The 20,415-nt window shown below is 51.8% G+C and overlaps 2 protein-coding genes across 11 annotated transcripts in view; one reads left to right on the top strand and one right to left on the bottom strand.

The window, feature by feature from the left end:
• The window catches only part of LOC131208889 (casein kinase I), a 32,688-nt gene extending 26,318 nt beyond the window's left edge, over positions 1-6,370 (bottom strand). For 5 of the 8 annotated variants that reach the window (XM_058201818.1, XM_058201816.1, XM_058201813.1 and 2 more), the window contains exon 1: positions 6,244-6,355. In XM_058201818.1, coding sequence (XP_058057801.1) covers positions 6,244-6,355 — 112 coding nt within the window. Of the gene's footprint in view, positions 1-6,243 lie in introns of all 8 variants that reach the window. The other 3 variants (XM_058201819.1, XM_058201812.1, XM_058201820.1) reach the window with 2 other exon arrangements.
• Positions 4,858-6,170, top strand: LOC131211162 (uncharacterized). 3 transcript variants are annotated; one of them, XM_058204534.1, is made up of 2 exons: positions 4,858-4,940; positions 5,074-6,170. In XM_058204534.1, the coding sequence occupies exons 1-2, from the start codon at positions 4,896-4,898 to the stop codon at positions 6,076-6,078; spliced, it is 1,050 nt and encodes a 349-aa protein (XP_058060517.1). In that variant the 5' UTR covers positions 4,858-4,895; the 3' UTR covers positions 6,079-6,170. The 3 variants fall into 3 exon arrangements, with proteins under 3 accessions (XP_058060517.1, XP_058060516.1, XP_058060515.1); XM_058204533.1 differs by having other exon boundaries at positions 4,869-4,940; positions 5,071-6,170; XM_058204532.1 differs by having other exon boundaries at positions 4,882-4,940; positions 5,014-6,170.
• Positions 6,371-20,415: the final 14,045 nt, after the last annotated feature.

A 20,415-nucleotide genomic window follows, 5' to 3' on the forward strand; every position in this document is an offset into this window, starting at 1 on the left:
TGTTTCACTGCGCTCGCGTCTTTTGCTAACTGCTGTTTTTCCTAACGGTAAGACCACCGAAAAGGTACCGAAGACCTTGCGCCTTCGGGTTTTGAAACGTTCACAATCCCCAGAACTTTGGCCAACGAATTTCTTATCACTCTCACAGGTGACGGGGATCCGGGGGACCTCGGCGATTACAAAACGACTTACAGGCCTTCGTCCGTCCTTTGGGCGCGTGACCTAGAAGCGATGGCGTGCGTCCATAATTCACTTCACATTGGACACACTCCGGTACCGCTCGTGCTCAAGAGTGTCGGTCCTGGACCGAGCTCGTACCTCACCAGACACATACGAGAGAGTTCACTTATCTGTGATTAAGTTCTTTCCGATACAGTGATCACAACCAGGACACCGCTTCAACGAAGGCCTTCCATGTCAAGAAGGGCTGGGTCCGTTTTTTTTTTCAACGGAAGAAACGTTTTCAAACATTGTGTGCCAGCGGAAATTCGTGACACTTTTGGATCGGGACCTCGTCTCCTGTTCTGCCGGCAATGGAAAGGTCAGGTCATTCGAGAGTGGAACGAACGTTCGGAAAGGACTTGCTGGGGAACTCCGCTCTGACCTGCTTCAGTGAACGCTTTAAAGCCTACCCAAAGGCCACACAGCGGAGTCCAACTTCCAACCCCGGTGGGGGATAACAACAACTGGCCAAACGGCGGCCAACGTTTCTGTTTGATTGCGATGGGATTACAACAACCCGGCTCGGCCCGGGCCAACAGCGACCCAAGATCCAGCGTGTTGCGAGCGCCCAACCCGGCATCGTAAACTTGTTCGCTCAACGAGACCCGTCGGAGTGTCTCTCTCTCTCGAGCTGGGGACGAAGTTTTGTCCAATTTTTATTACTCTACAACTTCTGGGTGAACTCCACTCAGCCACTCAACCCAAAGTTGCACCAGCTGAGGTGCTGTGTTTTTTTTTGTCGATAGCGATGAAATTTGTCCCCTTTGGTCAACTGTACCGAACGCCACCATAAACTCTGCCACCAAAGACATGAGATACTCTTCTGCGTACCCTACGCCGTAGGGTTTACTACAAAGAGTTACAGAGATGTGCACCACCAGCTGCCTCACGCCAATCGGGAATCCATTTATGGTCGACACTTTAGCGCCCTGTCCAAATCGCGGGAATCCGATTTCTCCTGCCGTTTATCCCGAAGAACCTCTAGGACCCGAGAGTGTCCTAGTCCATCGGTTGAAAACACAGCAAAACTACTGGTAACAACAACGGAAAAAAATTGGTTAACCAATCGTCGACCACTACACCTTGGAGGAGGGGTTCGCAGCTTTTATGGACCCTCATCACGCCAGTAGGGCCGAGGCTTTAAAAAGCCAGGCAATTTGGTCCTAGCAAGAAAACAGCACTAGCTGGATGCGTGATCCTTATCACACAACCAACCACACACCACCGGTAACAAGAGGTAAACCACAGCAAGCAAATTTAGATTTTGTATCCAACGCCTACGAACTCAGGAGCGGTCGCGGTACACAAAGAATGCACGAGCAGGCATCGAAATGTGTTCTGTTTTTCCATTAAAACGGGAACCTTTTTTAAGCGCAGCTTTGGCTAATTAGTCCTTCGAATTAGTATCCGGAGGGTGGTCCATCTAGTGTTTGGAATCCGAAGAAGGGGTGTTGTCCAAACTTTCAGTTTCAGCTTTCGCCGAAGAACCAATCGGTCAACATTTCTCGTTAGCGTACGCCATCGATGGTTACGGCGGGTCCTTCTTCATTTTCGAAGAAAAATGGGACGATGATGCCGTCAGACCAAAATTGCTTCTCCTTGCCAGACGCAATGCTGGAAATGCGTTTAAAAGAAGTTAGCTTTCAAAATTTCGTACAGTTCGAGTTAAAGACATCACTTTGGAAAAAAGTTTTTATATTTATCAATTTTCTGCAAATTTTTCCCCAATGATTTCCAATTTTCAGAATGAAGTTTTACGTTTTAAAAGACAAACAATCGGTAGTTTAAAATGCAGCCTCTATATCGATCAGCCTATATCAGTTGTGAAAATTAGTGAAAGTGGGGATAATGGGAAACCTTCGATTGATAGCAGCTACCTTATGGGGGCATCCTGCATGTTCGCGGCCAGCATTTGCTCCACCAGACTAACGATTCAAACCATTCTAACGTGCTTTCCATTTCCGTACACTAACTAAGGACTAGACCACTCCTGGGGGGGTGAGTGCTTTAGTCAGGATCTTCTAATGGCAAGATTCTAGAAATTGTAATCATCATGAAAGAAATTAAATTCCATTCGACTTTCTGCTTCAAAGCAAAGGGGCAGACAAGCAACACCCCGGGTGAGTGAGCGTTTCCGAAGTCAAGAAGCGACAGTTGGCCGATACCGCCAGCCCTCCCCCCTTCCCCCTGCGTGGTTCCGGTTCCTAGAGGCAGGAAACCGGTGCGACCCGCGAGCGAAGAAGCTGTCAAGCGCAACGGAAAGCATGTCAAGAGCAAAGAAACGTATTTTGCATACATCACCGGACGGACTGGGGGCTCATTATGCATTCTGCTGCCCCGCACCCCGCGTTTGCTGTCTGCCGTCTGTCCGGTTTTGCCGCACACCGCACAGCCCCCAGCCAGACGGACAGCCGGCCCCGGCACCCTCCAAGCAAGTGGGCCATATTGTTTAAATGCGATGGGAGGACACCCGCCCGAAAGCAGCATAACTCCTCTCGCCGGGGGTCTATTTAATACATTGTCCACACGGTGCGGGGGGAGAAGACACCAGGCCAGGTCTTCTTCGCCATCTGGTGCCGCTGCCGCGGGTCATCAAGTGTTGACCTTCAAAAAAAGGCAGCTCTGTGGGCCAGAAGCATTAGCATTCTGCGGTAAAACGAATTCCGGCCACACTTGTGCAAGCATCGTGCGCGCAGCGCAGCCAGGTTCGGGGGCCAGGTCTCGGTGGCCAAGAGTAAACATAGAGGAGCATAGGCCGAAGGCACATTTTCCACCAGCATGTTACACTATTTAAGACATCCACAGCCATCGGCCGGTACATCACTTGCGATCGCACCATTGCAAGAGCCTCCGCCGGGTTGTAGCGCTTCCGGAAGAGGAGAAACCACAGTACGTGACACTGTCCAATCCAGGGCCCAGACGGTAGGATGACACCGAAAATGGGCACTTCCGTTCTGATAGGTAGCCTGCTGCTGGCACAAGTAAGTAGTAGTCTCACGTTTCAAGCGACCCCCGACCGACGGTATTAGCACCGATTAGTGGTTTCGATTACTACACGACGGTGTATCCTTTGACCCACCCGTGACATTGTAGAACTGTGCTCCAGCAGTTGGCTTCGGTTGGTGGTTTCTGTGGACTGCGGCAACAGCAACAACCACGACAACGACGACTACACAGGCGACCAGTGACGCGGTCAATCAATCGGCCAACGGTCTGGAGATTGCGGTCGGCAATCGAGAAAACACTGACACCGGCGGCATAGACGGTGGGACCAACATCAGCAATGTGGAGATTAATTACGCACGAGCGCTGGCTGGACAAAGCCCAGCGGATTATGCGGTGGGAGGATTTTGGCCCCTGGACAGTCACCAGGAGACCGTCGTCGTCGTCGACGAAGAAGTCGGTAGGTCGGTGGCTGCCGATTCCTTTTCCCCGGCCGGCTGGATCGATGGCATCCTGGACGCGTACTTTGGGGCCGCCAACGAAAGCCGCCGGGAGCGGTTGGGCCAGCTGAGGGAGCGGCTGCTCGACATGGAAGGCTACGCGCAGGATGTCGAGGCGATGCTGGACCGGATCCGGATCGCGTTCGGGATCGAGCTGAACCGCAACCTGCTGACGCTAGACGGAGCGGTGATGCGGTGCGCTCGGAACAGCACGCTGGACTCACTGGCCCAACGGGTTTTCGAGGATGGCAGCGGCTGCGTGAGGTATCGGCTAGGTATCGTCCGCGATGCCCAGCTGGCAGCGAGCAGAAACATCAGCGCTTATCTGATCGAATGGAATGAAGCGTTCCTGCGAAACGAACTCTCCCGGTGCAACGGCGGAAACGAAGAATTGGAACCGGGAGTTGGCGATCTCTGGACGCGGAACGGACCACAGTTGGCGTGCATGTCTAGTGTAAGAAGTGGCAAGTGTAGCAAGTACATTTGAAGCTACTTCCACGTTTCCCAATTGCAGATCTTACACCGAGTACACCAGCAAACGCTGCTGATGGACTACAACACCGATCAGCTGACGGCCGGAGCGAACGAAGCGTTCGGTACGGGCAAAGCGGCGATGCTCCAGTGTGCCGCCGACTTGGTGGACCTCTCCAAGACGAGCCTGCTGGCAATATCTCGCATCATTGCGCACTGTCAAGCCCGGCACGACGCATTGATCGCAGTCGATCGGAACGAAATCGATCAGACGATCGCCGCCAACTAACTGGACTACAGCTCCCAGATGTTGTCCACCGTTTGGACCCAGGACGCGGATTTGGAGTGCAGTGGCGGGTCAATAATAAATCGATATTGTGACAGAGACGTCACTTTCCTCACTAGACACACAGTGGCGTCGTGTGTGATGACACACACCCCTTACACAGCTCGATTAAATTCTGAATCGTGTTTACAGTGAATTACCAATACAACCGCGGCCGGCACACCCCCGGGGGCGACAAGTTTGAGCTGATAATTTAAAACAAAAAGCGACTACCTTCGGGGACACCAGGGTCGGGACACGTGGGACAACTCCCGCGGAGGGGGGTACATCTACATCCGAAAACATTTGTACAACTGCCTGACTCGCCTGCAGTTGCCGCGACTCGAAAAACCCAGTGAAGGATATAAAAGCCCGGGCCAGCCAACCGGTGAGAGATAGTAAGTGGCTTCTCCGCCATCAGTTCCACGTTCGAAATGAAAGGCCTTACGACGGCTCTACTGAGCCTGCTGCTGATTGCGGTAAGAAAGAGAGAGCACGTACTGGAACACTGTACCATACGAGTGACCCGCGGTGCGATGTTCTCCTCGACAGGCCATCGTTCCCACGTACGATTGCTTTATTTTCTTGTACATTCCCATGTGGATCCAGCAGCAGGTGTCGGCACTGAACGGACTGTTCTCTCCACCACCCGGTGCCGCTGGTAATGGTTCGAATGTGGACGGACTAGGAATCAACACCGCAGGACGACGTCGACGTGATCTGTTTAGCCTCCTACCCCCACCAGGTCCGCTGGCACGACGTCCTCTGTTGGGTGCACCACCAGCTCCGGCTCCCGGTGGTGGTTCCCCGGTGGTACCCAACAACCTACCACTGAGTGGCCTCCTCAGCGGGGGTCTTCCCAGCAACCTGTCCTCTCCGTTCATTCCACCCATCCCGGCCAATTACACGCAAGCGTTCGAAACGCTGGTGACGCAGTTCCGGACACTACCCCTCAACGGTATGGACAGCATCGTTCGGTCGCTCTCGACGGCCTACAACAGCTCCTTCAGCCGAATGTTCACGGAGAATGGGTTCAAGCGGATCAACGCATCGCTCGAGCAAGCCCGATCGGTGATCGGCCGCGGCGTTGACTCAATCGTCGATCAGGGTATGCAAGGCTTCGAGCAGGCCATCGCCAGCTACAACCGCTCGTCCGGACGCGTTCAACAATGCGTCGGCCGGGAGCTGAAACCGACCGCCCTGGCACGACGCGTGGTGGGCAAAGGAAAACGCTGCGTCAACCGGAAGTGGAACGAACTGTCCCAGATCGGTAGCGACATGGCGAACGACATCGTGACGGCGGACACCGGGGCCAGGGAGTTTCTGGGCAACTTAAGCGCCTGCCAGGCGGCCAATCTGGCACCGAACGCGACCAGTGTGACCGAGCTCAACACCCAGCGCAGGCAGTGTTACGTGCGGGCGATCGGGAGCTTCCCCATGTCGATGCTGTTCATTCCGGTCAACTTGGCGGTGAAAGCGGGCCAGCTGTACGGTGCGCTGCAAACCCTGCAAACGCACGTGGCCCTGTGCTCCAGCGAGATGGGCGTCGAGATCGGTTTGGCTACGGCCGAAGTGACGTCGAAGATTGCACTCTGCACGGCGCTCCCCCCGTCATAAGAGTGGGCATTCCTCGTGCGCGATGATCAACGGACGACGGGCGATGTTCCGAAAATGTAGAGAAATACATTAGAGACAGTACTAGTTTCGCAAACCCAATCCCTGACTGACCCCTAGACACAACCTTCGACCGAACACAGTATTCCAGCAGCAGCGTAAACTTACCCAGCCTGAGTTCTCCGAAGTTGCCACAGCCGATTTTCTTGCCGACGCGGAAGTTCGGGCCCACCATCAGGACCCCGGAGGAGGAACTGACCGAGTGGCGCGCGGAATACATGGTGCTGCCGCCCCGTGCACCACCGCCTCCTCCACCTCCTCCACCGCCGCCACCACCACCAGCCGTGGCTGACGCTCCAGCACCGGGAACTCCGCTGTGAATGGGAAGAAAAAAAGGGGAACAAATTAGGCATCTGTTTTTTTTTTCGGTGGGATACGGAACCGGATCACTTCTACCATTTTTTACGTCTACTACCACAACACGGACTGCGTGGAACAGAATGGTTGGTGTCAACGAAAGCTAAAGCTTCTCAACGGCAAGCAAAACGTGCTAAGTGTAGTCATGCATCGGCAACTCCAAACGATTAGGTGTAACAAACTAGAGCCAAATGATCTGATCTTGATGGTAGTTGGGCTCCCAAAAAAAGCTGCTCCGTGATTGTTTATATGCCCAACAAAGTTTCTCAAAACCAGACACGAGTTGGAACAGAAACCCAACCAACCAAGTCCATTGCCTGACCGTGGAAGTTAATTACTGTCACGCAACGCGACCGGGAGCCCAATCTGGAGGCCGTCGTCGAAGGTCGAAAGAGGCTTACGGGCATCAATCATCACAAGAAAGGGACTCCCGGATTTCCGGAAGAAAAACAAAAGCCACCAAACAGCACAACCAACCCAACGGGAGGCGTGTGATAGGATTCGCTCGATAAGAAATATGAAGATCGATAAGCCCGCCGCCGCTTTCCATGTTTTCATGTTGGCCGGCCGTTTGCGGTGGGCAGCCCCCAACGTTGTAGGTCTATTTGTTGTGCGATAAAAATAATCCCCCGATTTAATCGGATCGCTTTTCCCACAAAGGCGTCTGACGTGGCCGGGATTTTCCATGCGTCGTCCGAACAAGGAGCCTTTCCAAAGAGGCGTCCAAATTGGGTATCGATTCGAACTTTTGGAATCAAAGTTTCTATAAACTGAGATGTTGTGCTACGTACGACCCCCAGGCTATTGTTGTTTGAGAAATTTACGGATCCTTTCTCCCATTAATTAAGCAAGGGCAGTAAGGCAAGGATGTCCCAATGAGCAAGGATCGGACATCGGAAAACTGGGCTCCACTTTAACCAAGATACGAAAAAGAGCACAAATGCCCCTCTCCAGCATAGACGAGGGGTTAACCCATAACAATTAAAGCCTCCCACGGGACAATAGTAGGATCAGCCCCCTCTCCGGCTCATGACGCTCCCTCGAGGAGCGGCGGACAGGAAATGATATCCTTAATTAAGAATGTCCCAAATTTTCCACGCCACACGAAGTGCGTCAACACGCCTCAGAAGTCAAACCTGCCATGGGCGTTTCATTTTCCGTTTTCCACACGACTGCCTCTCGCGGTGGCCGTCGTTTAAGTCAGTAACGGTGTGGTGGCATCGAGGGGTGATATTGAGGTCATGACCTGGGTTACCGGCAGCAGCAGCAACCCTCCAAGGACTCTCCCACTTCGGGATCGAAATAATCAAAGTCAAACTATTCCCTCTAATAACGTTTGACGAAGTTTTGGCAGCGTGGAATTTGAAGCAGACGCGCTCGTGCCGAGTTTAGGGAGGCTCTCGCGAAAAGGCAAATCAAATTACCTACGATAAACCCTCCTGACGTTGGCGATGGCCAATCGAAATTCCGCGTTACGTGGCTTGGTGTAACTGTCTTCGAATAAGGTAGCTTCAAGTTACCGACCGCGGAACGCGTCCAGGGGGCGTCCGGGAATTGTGCACCAAATTTGCGGCCTTCTGGGAAACGGAGCGATCCTCCCCGCTATTCGTGAGGGGGGATAAATATTGTTGCCTGGTTTATGGTAGAAAGGGAATTGATTTTACTAATCGCCCACCTAAGCCGCCGACAAATTGGGCAACAGAGTTAATGACTTCGTGGGGCGCCCGGCTAAAGTAGCACAATTGATGGGATCGAAGGGCTGAACTTGAAGTTTAGGCTGAGGCCGACAGAGAGAGAGATAGCGGTCCATTCAACGCGATAGTAGCTTAGATCTTAGAGTTAAAAAGCACGTAAATCACACTCACATCGAACGGTTATTTGACACACCACTTTAAAAAAACCATAATTAGTATTACCAAATGTAAAGCCGCATGTTGATGTGTTGTTTTTGGCGGTGATCGGATTATCGTAACTCAAAAAGCCAAATTATCCAGGGCCCAGGGCGCGCGCGTCCTTACAAGAGCTTGATGATGAGAAACGCTAATGTTGCCCCACTGGACGGCACCACTTCGGGGTCCTCCGGCCCCGTGGGGGAATGTGTGCTATTGTGTACGTGCGCTGTGTGTGCTGCTGAGTTGTTGAGGTGGGTGGTGTCGATATGAGAGAGAGAGAGAGCGAGATGGTGCACCGTGAAATTGCGAAGCCGTGCGAAACTGAAACTGCACAAACGATAACACACAGCACTGTGGCTCGCGAGGAACGTTCTTCTCGTCTTATGCTAAATAACGGCGACGGAATCAAGTCACTAAGCCGCGACGAAGCACCACACACTTTTCGGGAGACGATTCCATCTCATGCGCGTCGGAGACTTCGATGCTGCCGATTAACTAATGTTTGGTATTTTTTTGGTCGGAAAAAAAGAAAACGAAACAAATGTTACACACTGTCTACGGGACACAGAAAGTAAGAAGATTTAATTTAGACTGGAACACTGGAACAAAGCCCCGACGAGGTCGGTGGGAATGCAGTTCGCACTGCGACGAAGCCCTAAAGCGTGCACTCTACATAGATGCAGAGGTGCATGTTAAAAACTTTGCGAAACAAAACTCGCGGAACGTGCTGGACCGTGAAACAATAACCTCGCGTCGTGGCCACTCCCCGCCGGCACAACAACAATGAGTAACGCTCACCGAAAGAAACCCAAAATTCGCTAGAGCTTAAGCTTTAAGCAAGGTGGTGTACGAATGTGTGCTTGGGAGAGGTCTTCATTGTTGCCACCCCAGTGTGACCCAATAGGAGGCACCACTCGCCGAAGCCAGAGAGCTGGTGGAAAGGAAAATGTAGGTTGGTTGGTTGTGGTATCTGGCCGCCTTTTGCTTTGCGTTGCGTTTTCAGTTTCGCTTGCCCAAAAGCTTGCACCATTCCTTGCAAAAAAGGCGCGATAAGATGGAAGAAGGACCACACACGACCTTCGCCTTTTTTGGGCAGCATTTCGTCGGGGGCGGTTAATTAATTTTCCAGCCCAAATCCACACCGCCGAGTGTACCTTTCATTACGCCTTGACGTGCTCTCGATTTGTGTGAGGCAAAATTGAATAATGTTTAACATAAATTCAATAACGCATTCCCAATCGCTTGGCTATGGTTTGAAAAAGCGAATCGAAAGCGAACGAAAGATGAGCAATCATCAAACAAAAAATAATTCAGCTTAGTGGACCGACTACCAGAACTCAACAGAACGCGTGCTCATTCGTCATGCAAAAACCGGGTTGAAAACTGCAACGCCCAACAGAACAAGAACTGGACTTAGGAGAGTAACTGTTTCACGAAACGCTCCGCCGTCGCCATGTAGACCCCGAAACGGTGAACTATGCGCGCTTATGTTTCGATCCTCGTTTTTGTAGACTACAAAATGAGGCACAATTTTTTACTGCGAACGGCTGCGGTCACCAGTTATCCGACACACAACAGACGACCGCCACACGGAAATGATGATCTTCTCTTGTGCATACAGACAAGAAGGCACTCACAGCAGAAAGAAAAGAAAAGTTGACTGTTTAACATGTGGACCAATATGTTCCAGTACGGCCCTCCCTGGGACCCTGCCCCAATATTTCACCAACACCTTACAGAACACTCCAAAAAGGAATGACTTTCGCCCAGTGCCGATAGTAGACTACTGGTGCCCTTCTCATCGGCTAAAAAGTGTCGAACCCGCGCTTTATCGAAGCCCACTGCGCCCTGGTTTGTCCACAGGACACACCGACAGAAGGAGAGAGACACACCAAATCAATAAAAGGCTCACGGGGGGCGCGCACACTTTCCCCTGCTGTCCTCACGACGGTCACGTGGAGCCTCTGGCCACGTGCGCGGGTGACCAAAGGAAAGATTTTCGTCAGAGGAAAACAAGCGGTCAGAACGCGGAGAAAGTAGTAGCGGTGGTCCGGGTCCCGTGTCAAAAACACTCCAGCCAGCCAGCCAGCCAACTGGATCGGGACCCTGGGGGGCCTCGAGGCGGCTGGGAATTCGGAGTACCAACGCGCGGTGGCGGCGGCATTAGATTACCTCAATTGCCGCCGCGCGACACATGCACACGACGGCGCACTTGCGGGCCATTTTCCTGTCTCTGTCCTCTTGCTTTTCCGTTATCAGCAACTTTCAGGGCAACACGTGCCCGAAGGGCGCACGCACCAACACCAGAGCCTGTTGGGTGGCCCGTCGGTGGTGGTCACGTGTTGATCAGAAAACTGTCAAGATTATGCGCTTTCGGTTCGAGGTTCGAACGGTACGACCCACACCGTCACGTTGTTCCACCAATCCGCAGCACGAGCATCGGCACGTAAAGAGAAAATGCCGGCTTTCGGATGTTCAATCAGAGGAAAGAAATTAGAAACAAATCCAGTGACACGACCGTTTCTGTGTGGGCTTATTTTCACTTTATATCGTGAGTTGCGTTGAATCTCCAATGGGGAAAAAAAATCAACGCCACATGCGTGTGATGTGCGCTGTGGGCTCGGAGTCTGCTGCGTGGCACATGTGTGCTCGTCATTTCCGCCACATATGTTTTTTTCAACACTAACGGACTAACTGTTTTATGGTGAATAACGCCATGTTTTTGCTTGGCCGTTCACTGACTTCCACCATTCGGTGTGTCCCCATGAAAGAGACTTCGTCAGCGACAGCTGCCGAAACACATCTCGTGTTCTGGATGGTGATAGTTCTTGCTTCTTAGAAAACCACCAGCGGCACGATCGAAGTAATGTTTGCGGTAGAAAGCAGTTGCCGCACGATTGGCACAAAGTGTAACCTCTCGTATAGCCCACCCCGCATTGGGGTATCCTAATCCACTCTCTACTAATCGTTTCCAGTGGTTGTTTCCGCACCTCGCATTGGAGGCGACGGCTGCTTGCTGACCGGTCGTTTATTACTGTGGCTTCCTTACGCACATACCGTATTTTTACAACGTGCACGTCGTAGCCGACAGCCGCCGATTTGTTTTTTTGCTGATTTTTTTAAGCCACTACACGCCGCGCCGGGTTGCGCCTTGACAAGGTCTCCGTTTCCGGTGGGGTTTTTTTTTGTGCACATGCAGTTTATTGGATTATGGCACGGGCGCACCTGGCCAAGCCATCAAACCACAATGATGGACAGGGATCACACGAAATCGAATGTAATTTTATTCCGAGCGAATTTTATGCCCATTCGCCCATTTTTACGACTCTTGTCCACTTTCCGACTCATCGTCGGACGGCATCGCGCGTCATACGCTTGTTACACCGCGCCTGTTTGGTAACACCACCCATAAAAAACGCGGGGGGGGACAAGTTTCGCTCTTTTTTGCCCGTGGTGGGCGCTAAAAGATTAAAGATGAAAAGTAAACAACATACCAAACAACGTCCCCTCACTCGCATCATGTGAGCAATATCTCGGTTGGGTCGATTTGGAGAAATTACCGACCAAAGGGGCGAGTCGTCGAAAAAGAGGGGAAAGTTTTGGTCACTCCTAGGCGATTCCCGCTACCCGCAAGGGTGTGAAGTTTAAGCGCTTAAATTAGTCACGCACCCCAAAAGCCAAAGAAAGTGATCCGAAGAAGCACAACGCGTGTTTTGCCGACGAGTTACGCCTTTTTTGTTGTGAGTGCAAGTGATACGAGTGCGCGTGAATTTTCACCAGCCACATCTTTTCTGGTTCCCTGGTTAGTGGTGTGCAAATATTGTGGGTCTGTGCCGGGGTCCTGTCGCCGCCCAATTCGCGTGTAGAAGCATATCGACAAGCGTCCACTCCAATCGCTTCGGCTCATGTAATACCTGCAATGGGTGATCTTTTTTGGGCGAAAGTTCAGCGGAATGCATAACATTGGAGCCACCGGAATTTTCTTTTTTGTTGTGATCGAACTCTGTGTCTTTGGCCGAATCTGAACAGGCGTCGCGGCGCCCTGTCGTCACTTTTTCTCCACGCACATCATATCAATTCATGATTTTAAACGACAGCCTCTTCATCGAAACGGAACGCATCGCACCGAGAGAGGCAAGATCATTCAGCACGCGCTGGTGAGAGGGGTTCAGAATGATCAGACACGACACGTGGATTTAATTTTTAACATCTTGCTGCCATCTTGTCAATTGAGAGGCGCGTGTGTTCCTTTCTAATACGCAGTTCTTAGCACGTCAACAGGCCACAAGTCAAGATGGCGAGCGCTGGTGTGCTGGTGTGAAGGTACATGACCGCATGGAAGTAGAATAAATAAAATAAAAACATTGGCGCTGCTGATAAAGAGGCTACCCTCCGTCACACAACGCAGCCATCTCACTTCTCGCTTCGTCCGCGGATCGCCCAATCGGATCGAATTTCGATCTTGCCCCATTAACGGAGACAGCGGACGGAGCTCTTATCACCGCGCGCCCGACGGCAAACAACAGAGCATCAATTGCAAATCACTGCATTTGGGCGAAAATAGAAAAAAAAAAGTCCAAAGACGATAACCGACCGGGCGGCGGTCAGTTGTTTCTTGTGTAAGAGCGCGCGTCGTTATCTTCAGATATGCTCGTGTTTAACCCCGTGCCGTGATTACAACGAAGGATGCTTTCCAGCAGAGAGCGAAGAGTAATGTCCATTGTGTCCTCTACATTTTTTGATGCTTTCAATAACTCTGTTGGTGAAAAAACACTTCGCTTTAAGAATCGATCCACTCATCGGCCAGGCCAAGGCCAATGTGTGCAAAGAAAGCAATTGGCGGAAAATTGTCATCAAATTTTCACCAAACAATTATCTGATGACGCACACATAAGCAGTCGGGGAAGCAAATTCGGTTCGACACACACATTGAGAAGCCTCCTGTTACACGGGGCGTCGCCTTGAGCACTAATGGACCAGAGCACACTAATCGCCCCAGCGCACCGGAGATTATGGGTGAACGAATTATTCGATATTCAATAAGTACAGAAAGAGCCACGGGAAACGCGCACTTTCCGTCACCACTACGCCACACGGCGGCCACAACACAGAGCAGCTCTGACAGCGCCCACGTCCGGGGCCGAATGTCAACGATCGACTGAGACCATCGCAAACACCGACCAACCGACCCAGGCCAGGCCAGACCAGGGGCAGCCCGAGACGAACGCAAATGATGGACACGAATCGTGGGCCCGAGAACGCGCTCGCGGTACGATCGAAGAGCGGGGCGGGGAGTCTCGACTCCAGTTCCCTGTGTCCGCGCCGCTGCTGGACACACCAACGACGAAGGGGACACGCGAATCTCTGCTACACACGCGCTTGGCCGCCTCGCACACACAACAATCGTTCTAATCTCGTTTCCATCCGATGATGAATGGCGTTTGTCTGCGTATGGTGTTTGTGTCGCGCGCCCATTCATTCCATATGATCCGCTTTACTGGCTCTCTGATTCCCTCTCACTCTATCTCACGCACACACGGAAACATCGTCGATCGCTAAACTAAAGTAAACACGCCCGAAGACGGCATTAGCACGCGTTGGCCCGCTTCCCGCGTGAGTCATCATCTCACTGCCGTTTGACGTTTGATCGAGCGAAAAGCGAAAATACCACCAAAACAGGCAGCGATCACCAACACGATACGCGATCATCGCGCGTCAACGTCATCCGTTCCCGGATGAATGCATAATTTACATCGCGACCTAACCACTGCGCATCGCCTTATCAGCACTGTCTGCTTGCCTGCGACACCCGTCTCGTGTCTCGTTGGGGACAAATTGAAAAATACACTCTAAATCGCGCGCACGTCGGGGGGATCAATCTATATTCCGGTGCTCCTCCTGGCCAGCGACTGTTGCTGCGTCTTACACTTCAGGCAGGCAATGCTTTTCGCGGCTCGTCGTTATCTCGTGCGCGCAAAAACGAGTGTTTTCAAAACAACGAAGGCGCACAAACCGGACACCTCGGGGCGGCTAAGCCATCACCACACACCGCGCGGACCAGGACCAGCCAGCGGCATCGCGAGGATGAAACATCTCCGGCGCGTTCCGAAGCGAAACTGAAGTACGACTCACGCGGGTCTACTAAAGGGCGGCGAGCGATACTCCGAAATGACTCTCTTTCAGTCGCTCACTCTCTGCATCTCTCTCTTTCTGTCTCTCTGTAGGTGAAGCTAGGTTGGCCCTTATGTACACTCTACATAATTAATCTCGCTCGATGGGTTGGTGGACCCACCACTCCACCAACTGACCCTTTGCCGAATGAACGCGTGCGCGGACGTGCGCCCCCCAAAAAAAGAAATTAAAACCCATACAACTCGCTGTCCCCAAAGCGTAATACGGCATGTGGTGGTGGCCGGCTGCCCTTCGATTCCCCGAGAATAGTTTGACCACCACCGCCACCGTCGCTCTACTCTGCGCTCAATTTATCGATCATTTTTGGGTCGGAATTTGGTGGCGATCTCACTTTAATGCAATTGCGCGCGCGTTCATCACGTTCATTGGGGCCGGGCCAGAAGCACGGCGTAGAAGGACCCACACGTAGATTTCCTTATCGCGCGCAGGTCGCCCATTCAAAGGGTGACCCCACGACACACACCCGACCGGCCAGCCAGCCATCATCGTAATCCTGGGGAGTGAAATCCACCCAAAATTCAATGCCACAAAGTCACGCGATTTGGACTTCGAAAGCCGCTTAACACTTTCGGTGTTCCCCCCGCCGAGTTCAATAGCTTTTTGGGTTAACACTCTGCTTTGTGAGCTGGGCACCAGTTTTACATCGATCAAAGATTAAAGTAGCGTACCAGTGAAACTCGGGCCGGGTAATGGGTGCTCTTGAAATGAAACGAACTTCGAATTCGAGAAACCTTACTTTAATCGATGCCGAGGGTTCGCCGTCCGGTTTCGAACTGAAGTGGACACCAAAACCAAAATTTGGTTCTAGAAAAATGTGTGGCGTTCCTAGATTCGACAGGGTATGGTGACAGCAGCACCAAGTGACACCTGGAGCCTGGAGCCATGGTTTTCGTACGTTTGCTCGTCCTCAGTTTTTTCAACATAAATTAACCAAAACGACAGATACCACCCTGCAGCAGGAAGCGTGGCCGCCCGAAAGTTCTCCAATTGGTTTCGAAGCTGACAAGTCAGGGTCAGCGATTGCCATCACTGACGCCGCCGCTGGTGTGGTTTTGGCCAATGACGACCCGCTTCAACCAACAACGCTCCGCAGGAGCACAGGAGCAGTGAAGTGGCAAGCCCTTCCGGAGAGAGAGCGAGAGAATATTTTATCAATTTCATCGATCGGATGGCCGATAAACCATGAGCCCGGGAAATGCAACAAACACAAACACACAACACTGCTGCTTTCTAATAACACTAATGGCCGATGGATGGATGGTCGAACACGACCGGCAGTGGTGTTCGAATTTAAATTTTAGGCAACGAATGTAACGGGAATGTGTCACGATGGTAATTAAATCGAACACACCAGATGGACCATAGTAAAATCCTCCTCCTTTTCTCGGCGGAGGCACTCTCTCGCTGTGCTGGTGGCGGGGTGTAAGTGTAACTGTGCGTTTAATCCGCCCCATTGGTCCATCAATTTGGGCATTTGAAGCGTTTAATCTTATTTCGCTGGCGGCATCCACCAACCCAACCCAATTGCAAGCGATTATCCGTGTTTTACTTTTTCCCTCTTCCAGCGTTTATTAGGGCGCCATGCCGATACAAAAAGCCAATGCCTGCTGCTGCTGTGGCTCTGATGGGAATCACCGTCGTCGTCGTCGTCATTCCGAGCGGAATACATCGAAACGAAAATGGAGCATAAATTTGATTACCAACCGAGCGCCAGATGGAAGGGCGGGCGCGCCTGTTGCGATCGCCGGGGACTCAGTTGCGTTTCATTGCACCTACCCGGACACGACCTCATTCATGCCGTTAGTTGCCAGGAAGGCCCCAGGGGGGGCCTGCTATATGCGGTGTAGAAACGGACGAAAATATGGAAAAATCGATCGCGGGAAATTACCGAACGGAGCGCTGAAGGACCCACAGAAGCAGCGTACGAAAGCTGCCCCCAAGGCTCGATAATTACGATTTTGAGGGGCTTCAAAAAGTGTGACAGGTTGCACCTCGGTGGTGTATTATAGAAATGGTACCTGTGCCATGGTTGTGAATTACATTTTCCAAATATTTTATAGAAGCGAGAGACCCTTTGCAATACGTTCTTTATGCAAAGAACAATTGGAGTTAAACCATCGGGCACTCACTCATGTTCCAGGACTTTAAATGACCCCTAGAGGGTGCTACGTGAATCTGATTCTAAAAAATGGTTTTAAACCACAACGAATGGGACCCATTTATCATCCGGGCCGGACAAGAAGTAGTGCCCAGATGCATTGCACTATCGTCCTTGGCGCGACGGCACCGATAGTACCTCCTGCCTTGCCTGCCCGTTCGCCCATCCATAGTTCACCGGAAACGGATGAAAAACTCACCTGTAAAGAAGAGAGAAAGAGAGAGAGAGAAACGCCACATTAATCCTACTGCCAGCCGTGGGTAGCCCCAGAGTCAAGGTCGATATAGGGAAAAGTATCCAACAATTAATCTTTGACGCCTTTCGATACTTCCATCCTCTACAAATCCGTTTCTCAAACAACGCGATCGCGTTACAGTCGGAAGCTTATAATGGTTGGCAAAACGGTAGGAGAAAAAGTAAATCGTTTGCCTTCCTTTTACTAAGTTCCGTTTTTTATAGTTCGGAGAGAGTTTTTCTTCCGTTCCAGCCGGTGCGGGCAGCCGCACTTCGCGAACAATTGTCGTCATTGCGCGCCCTCAAGTGTGAAAAGTATCCTGTTAAACAATAACCAGGCACAAAAAGCACTTCACGGACACGACCGGCGTGGATCGAGATCCTCGAATGAGGCACCAAAAAAAAACACCGCTCACAATGGGGAAACGCAACGGAATTCACGGCAAAAAAGGGTGAAATCATAAAAAAGATAACTTTGGGGCCAGCCAGCGCCCGGTAATGAAGCGATAATTTTAATGGACTGTGTAGCAGGCATTACATCACTCGCCACACGCCACTCGCCAAGGCACGGTTCGGGGGCCACGCAACACGCAAACGCCAAAATGATAACAACGCTACCGCCGGCCGGCGATGAATTTGAATGAGCGGGTCTTCTTTCCAACTCCGAACCACGATTGGGCAACGAATCGTGTCTTTCGTTCATATGTGTGTGGGTAAACTTCGCTTGACCTTCCCTATTTATTTTGACGATGATTTGGGTGGTGCTCTCTATTTGTATCTTTGTGTTTGCTAAGCGTTAAAGTCATGCAAATCACTCACGATCGAGCCGATTACACACGTAAAACATGGTAAAGTACACAACTCGGTCAATATTTTGCTGCTCCTCCACCTCTTCCTTCGATGATATCGGTGGGGCCAAGTAAACCGTGAATGAACGTCTGTTGTACGCAGAGGATTATGATTTGTTATCACTGTTTAAACGCGCAAAGTCAACAACTAGCCCCTGCGCGGGTTACGTGCAAGATTGTGGTTGATAACGAACCCCGTGTGCTTGGAGCACTTCCACACACGGCCACACCACGACGCTACAATAACGTCTTACGTTACTCACTGTAAGTAGTGTTTGGAGAGTGTCTCACGGAAGAAAACAATATTTTATCGAATGATTCATACGATTACAGTAACTTCCCATCAGAGCTTTATCGCGAACAGAAGACGGGATTTTTCAAGACAGCCAGCTAGCATTAGCATTGCGGAAAAGGTAGCAGGTTCGCTTATCAAACTTTTGGGTGGTGCGTTACCTGACTCTGACTGACACAAAAACATTACACGCATTTTTTCTCAAATAGGAGATGAAACCCAGCGGAGAACTTGAGGACTCTCCTGATGAACCCTCAACGCCGAACTGCTCCCCCCGACACCGCCCGATGGCAGATAAGATTTCGACACAGACCCAAGAGACCCCACCACAGTACCGTTGATGTAGTCCGGAGTACAGTGGAGCATTTTCTTGTCGGACCGGCACAACATACGTAAACATTGCAGATAGTTATTTGTGTGACCTCACACCACTGGTGTGCTTTGCTGATACAGACCCCAAAGAACGGCGTCGTGGCCACCGCATAAGACGTTCGGAGTACAATTCTTCGACTCGGCGGCACCTCTCTACCGCGGGAGTCTACAGAGACATCATCCCATACTTGTGTCCGGCGGCGCAAAACGTTCTCCCTTTTTTGCGTTATTCAAATCTTCCCCGTCCAGCGAGCGGCAAGTCACAGACAGCAGGGAATTGTTTTCCTCCATCCGAGGTGTATGGAAATGAAGTTGGGGATGGTGTAAACAGCATTACGCATTCTATCGGCGGCTCCACCGGGTGGAGCCGGGCTGTAAAGAGTAGAAGCTGTTTGACAACGCGGGCTCTCTCCCGGCTCTGACCGGTCCCCGTGCATTCCAAAATGGCGGTGGCGGTTATGGCGGTTGATGGATGTACTCCGCTCACCGCACCAGGAAGCAAATAGTTGCCTCGTAGGACCGAAGAGCGTGTGTTCTTTGGACCGGTCAGGGAGCGGCGTCAGTGGAAAGAACAAACAGCGAAATGGGTTTCACTTTTCCGCTACCAACATAACGCGTAATGGGTGGCTCGGCATTTCCCTTAATGACGCATCCCGAGAGCCGCGTGCTGGTGCGCGGTCAAACGGAATCGATTTTGCATAACATCGAGTCCCCATCGAGTCCTTCCCCTTTCGGGAGTTTTGAGCCTAAAACCCGGCGCGGTTACATGGGCCTCAGATTGCGTTCTTCCGTTCAGTACACACCAGAGCGCGGGCACCGTTATAAACTTCACGCGACAGAGGATCCACGGAACAAAGAAGTCTACACCAGCGTAAAGAAAAAGGCAACAAATTGCCACACTCGCGGTGCGCGTTGTGACTAGAATGACAATTATGCTTGATACTTGGTATGTGCGATGCGCATCGGAATCGTGTGTTTGGAGCGTGGCATGTGCATCGCACCATCGGCACCGCGAGTTTTGTAATGGCCGCGGTGGTTACAACGCGAAAAGCCTCTGACCGATGCGCAACGCGCACTCACCTAATCGTTGTAACATCACACGAACGATTGTCGCATTTCCCTTTTTTCCGAGAACTGCAGAGTTGCTGTTGGTACGCACCCGAGGTTAGAATCCGGCACTAGATAGATCCTCAGCATAGCTGCGCACAGAACAACTCAAAATGTCACTCTAAACGGAACCGGGCCGGACCGGACTCTCTCTCTCTCTCTGTGGACAGCAACACAATCTACAAAGTCTCTGGCCGGTGTTCCACGACTGATTGACACTCCGCGGTACGCACACGGAGAGCACATTAACCGGTACCGGGCGGGCGGGCGACAGACAGAAGGAGGTCAACAGACTTGCAGCAGAAATGGCAAAAACCGGATTGAAGTAGCAGGAAGTTGCACCGTGCACATCATAGACACACAGACACTCACCCGGACACACAACAATCCGTAGAGAACGATTTCTGACACCTTTGTCGGTTTTTCCGGCAAAAGCCATTAGTGCGCCACAATGCCGCAGGAATGTGGGAGAGCGCTGTTGGTGTGGTGTCCCAACAGCGCTCCATACCGTTTTCCCCATAGCTGCGCCCGGTCTGGCTCAAGCCCTGCGCTGGAATGCGCCACAGTTGCACCGAGGACTAGTCGCCGAGGCAGTAACGGGCTGATGAGCGACGACCGTGAAGTGTACAAAAGGAAGAGCCGCCGCACTAAAAAGTGTTACATTGCAACCTCCCTGCGGCTCTCGTGTTCGTTCCTAAAAGTTCAGGAAGTCACCCCGAGCCCGGTTAGCGCCAATGTGCCAATCGGGGAAAAGTACCGCAAAAACCTGAACCCAAAGTTCCGGGGACCCGCGAATCTCCACCGCGAAAGGGCCGCCTGCGGGTCGAC

The sequence above is a fragment of the Anopheles bellator genome, chromosome 2, assembly GCF_943735745.2.
Source record: "Anopheles bellator chromosome 2, idAnoBellAS_SP24_06.2, whole genome shotgun sequence".
Taxonomy (NCBI): Eukaryota; Metazoa; Arthropoda; class Insecta; order Diptera; family Culicidae; genus Anopheles; species Anopheles bellator.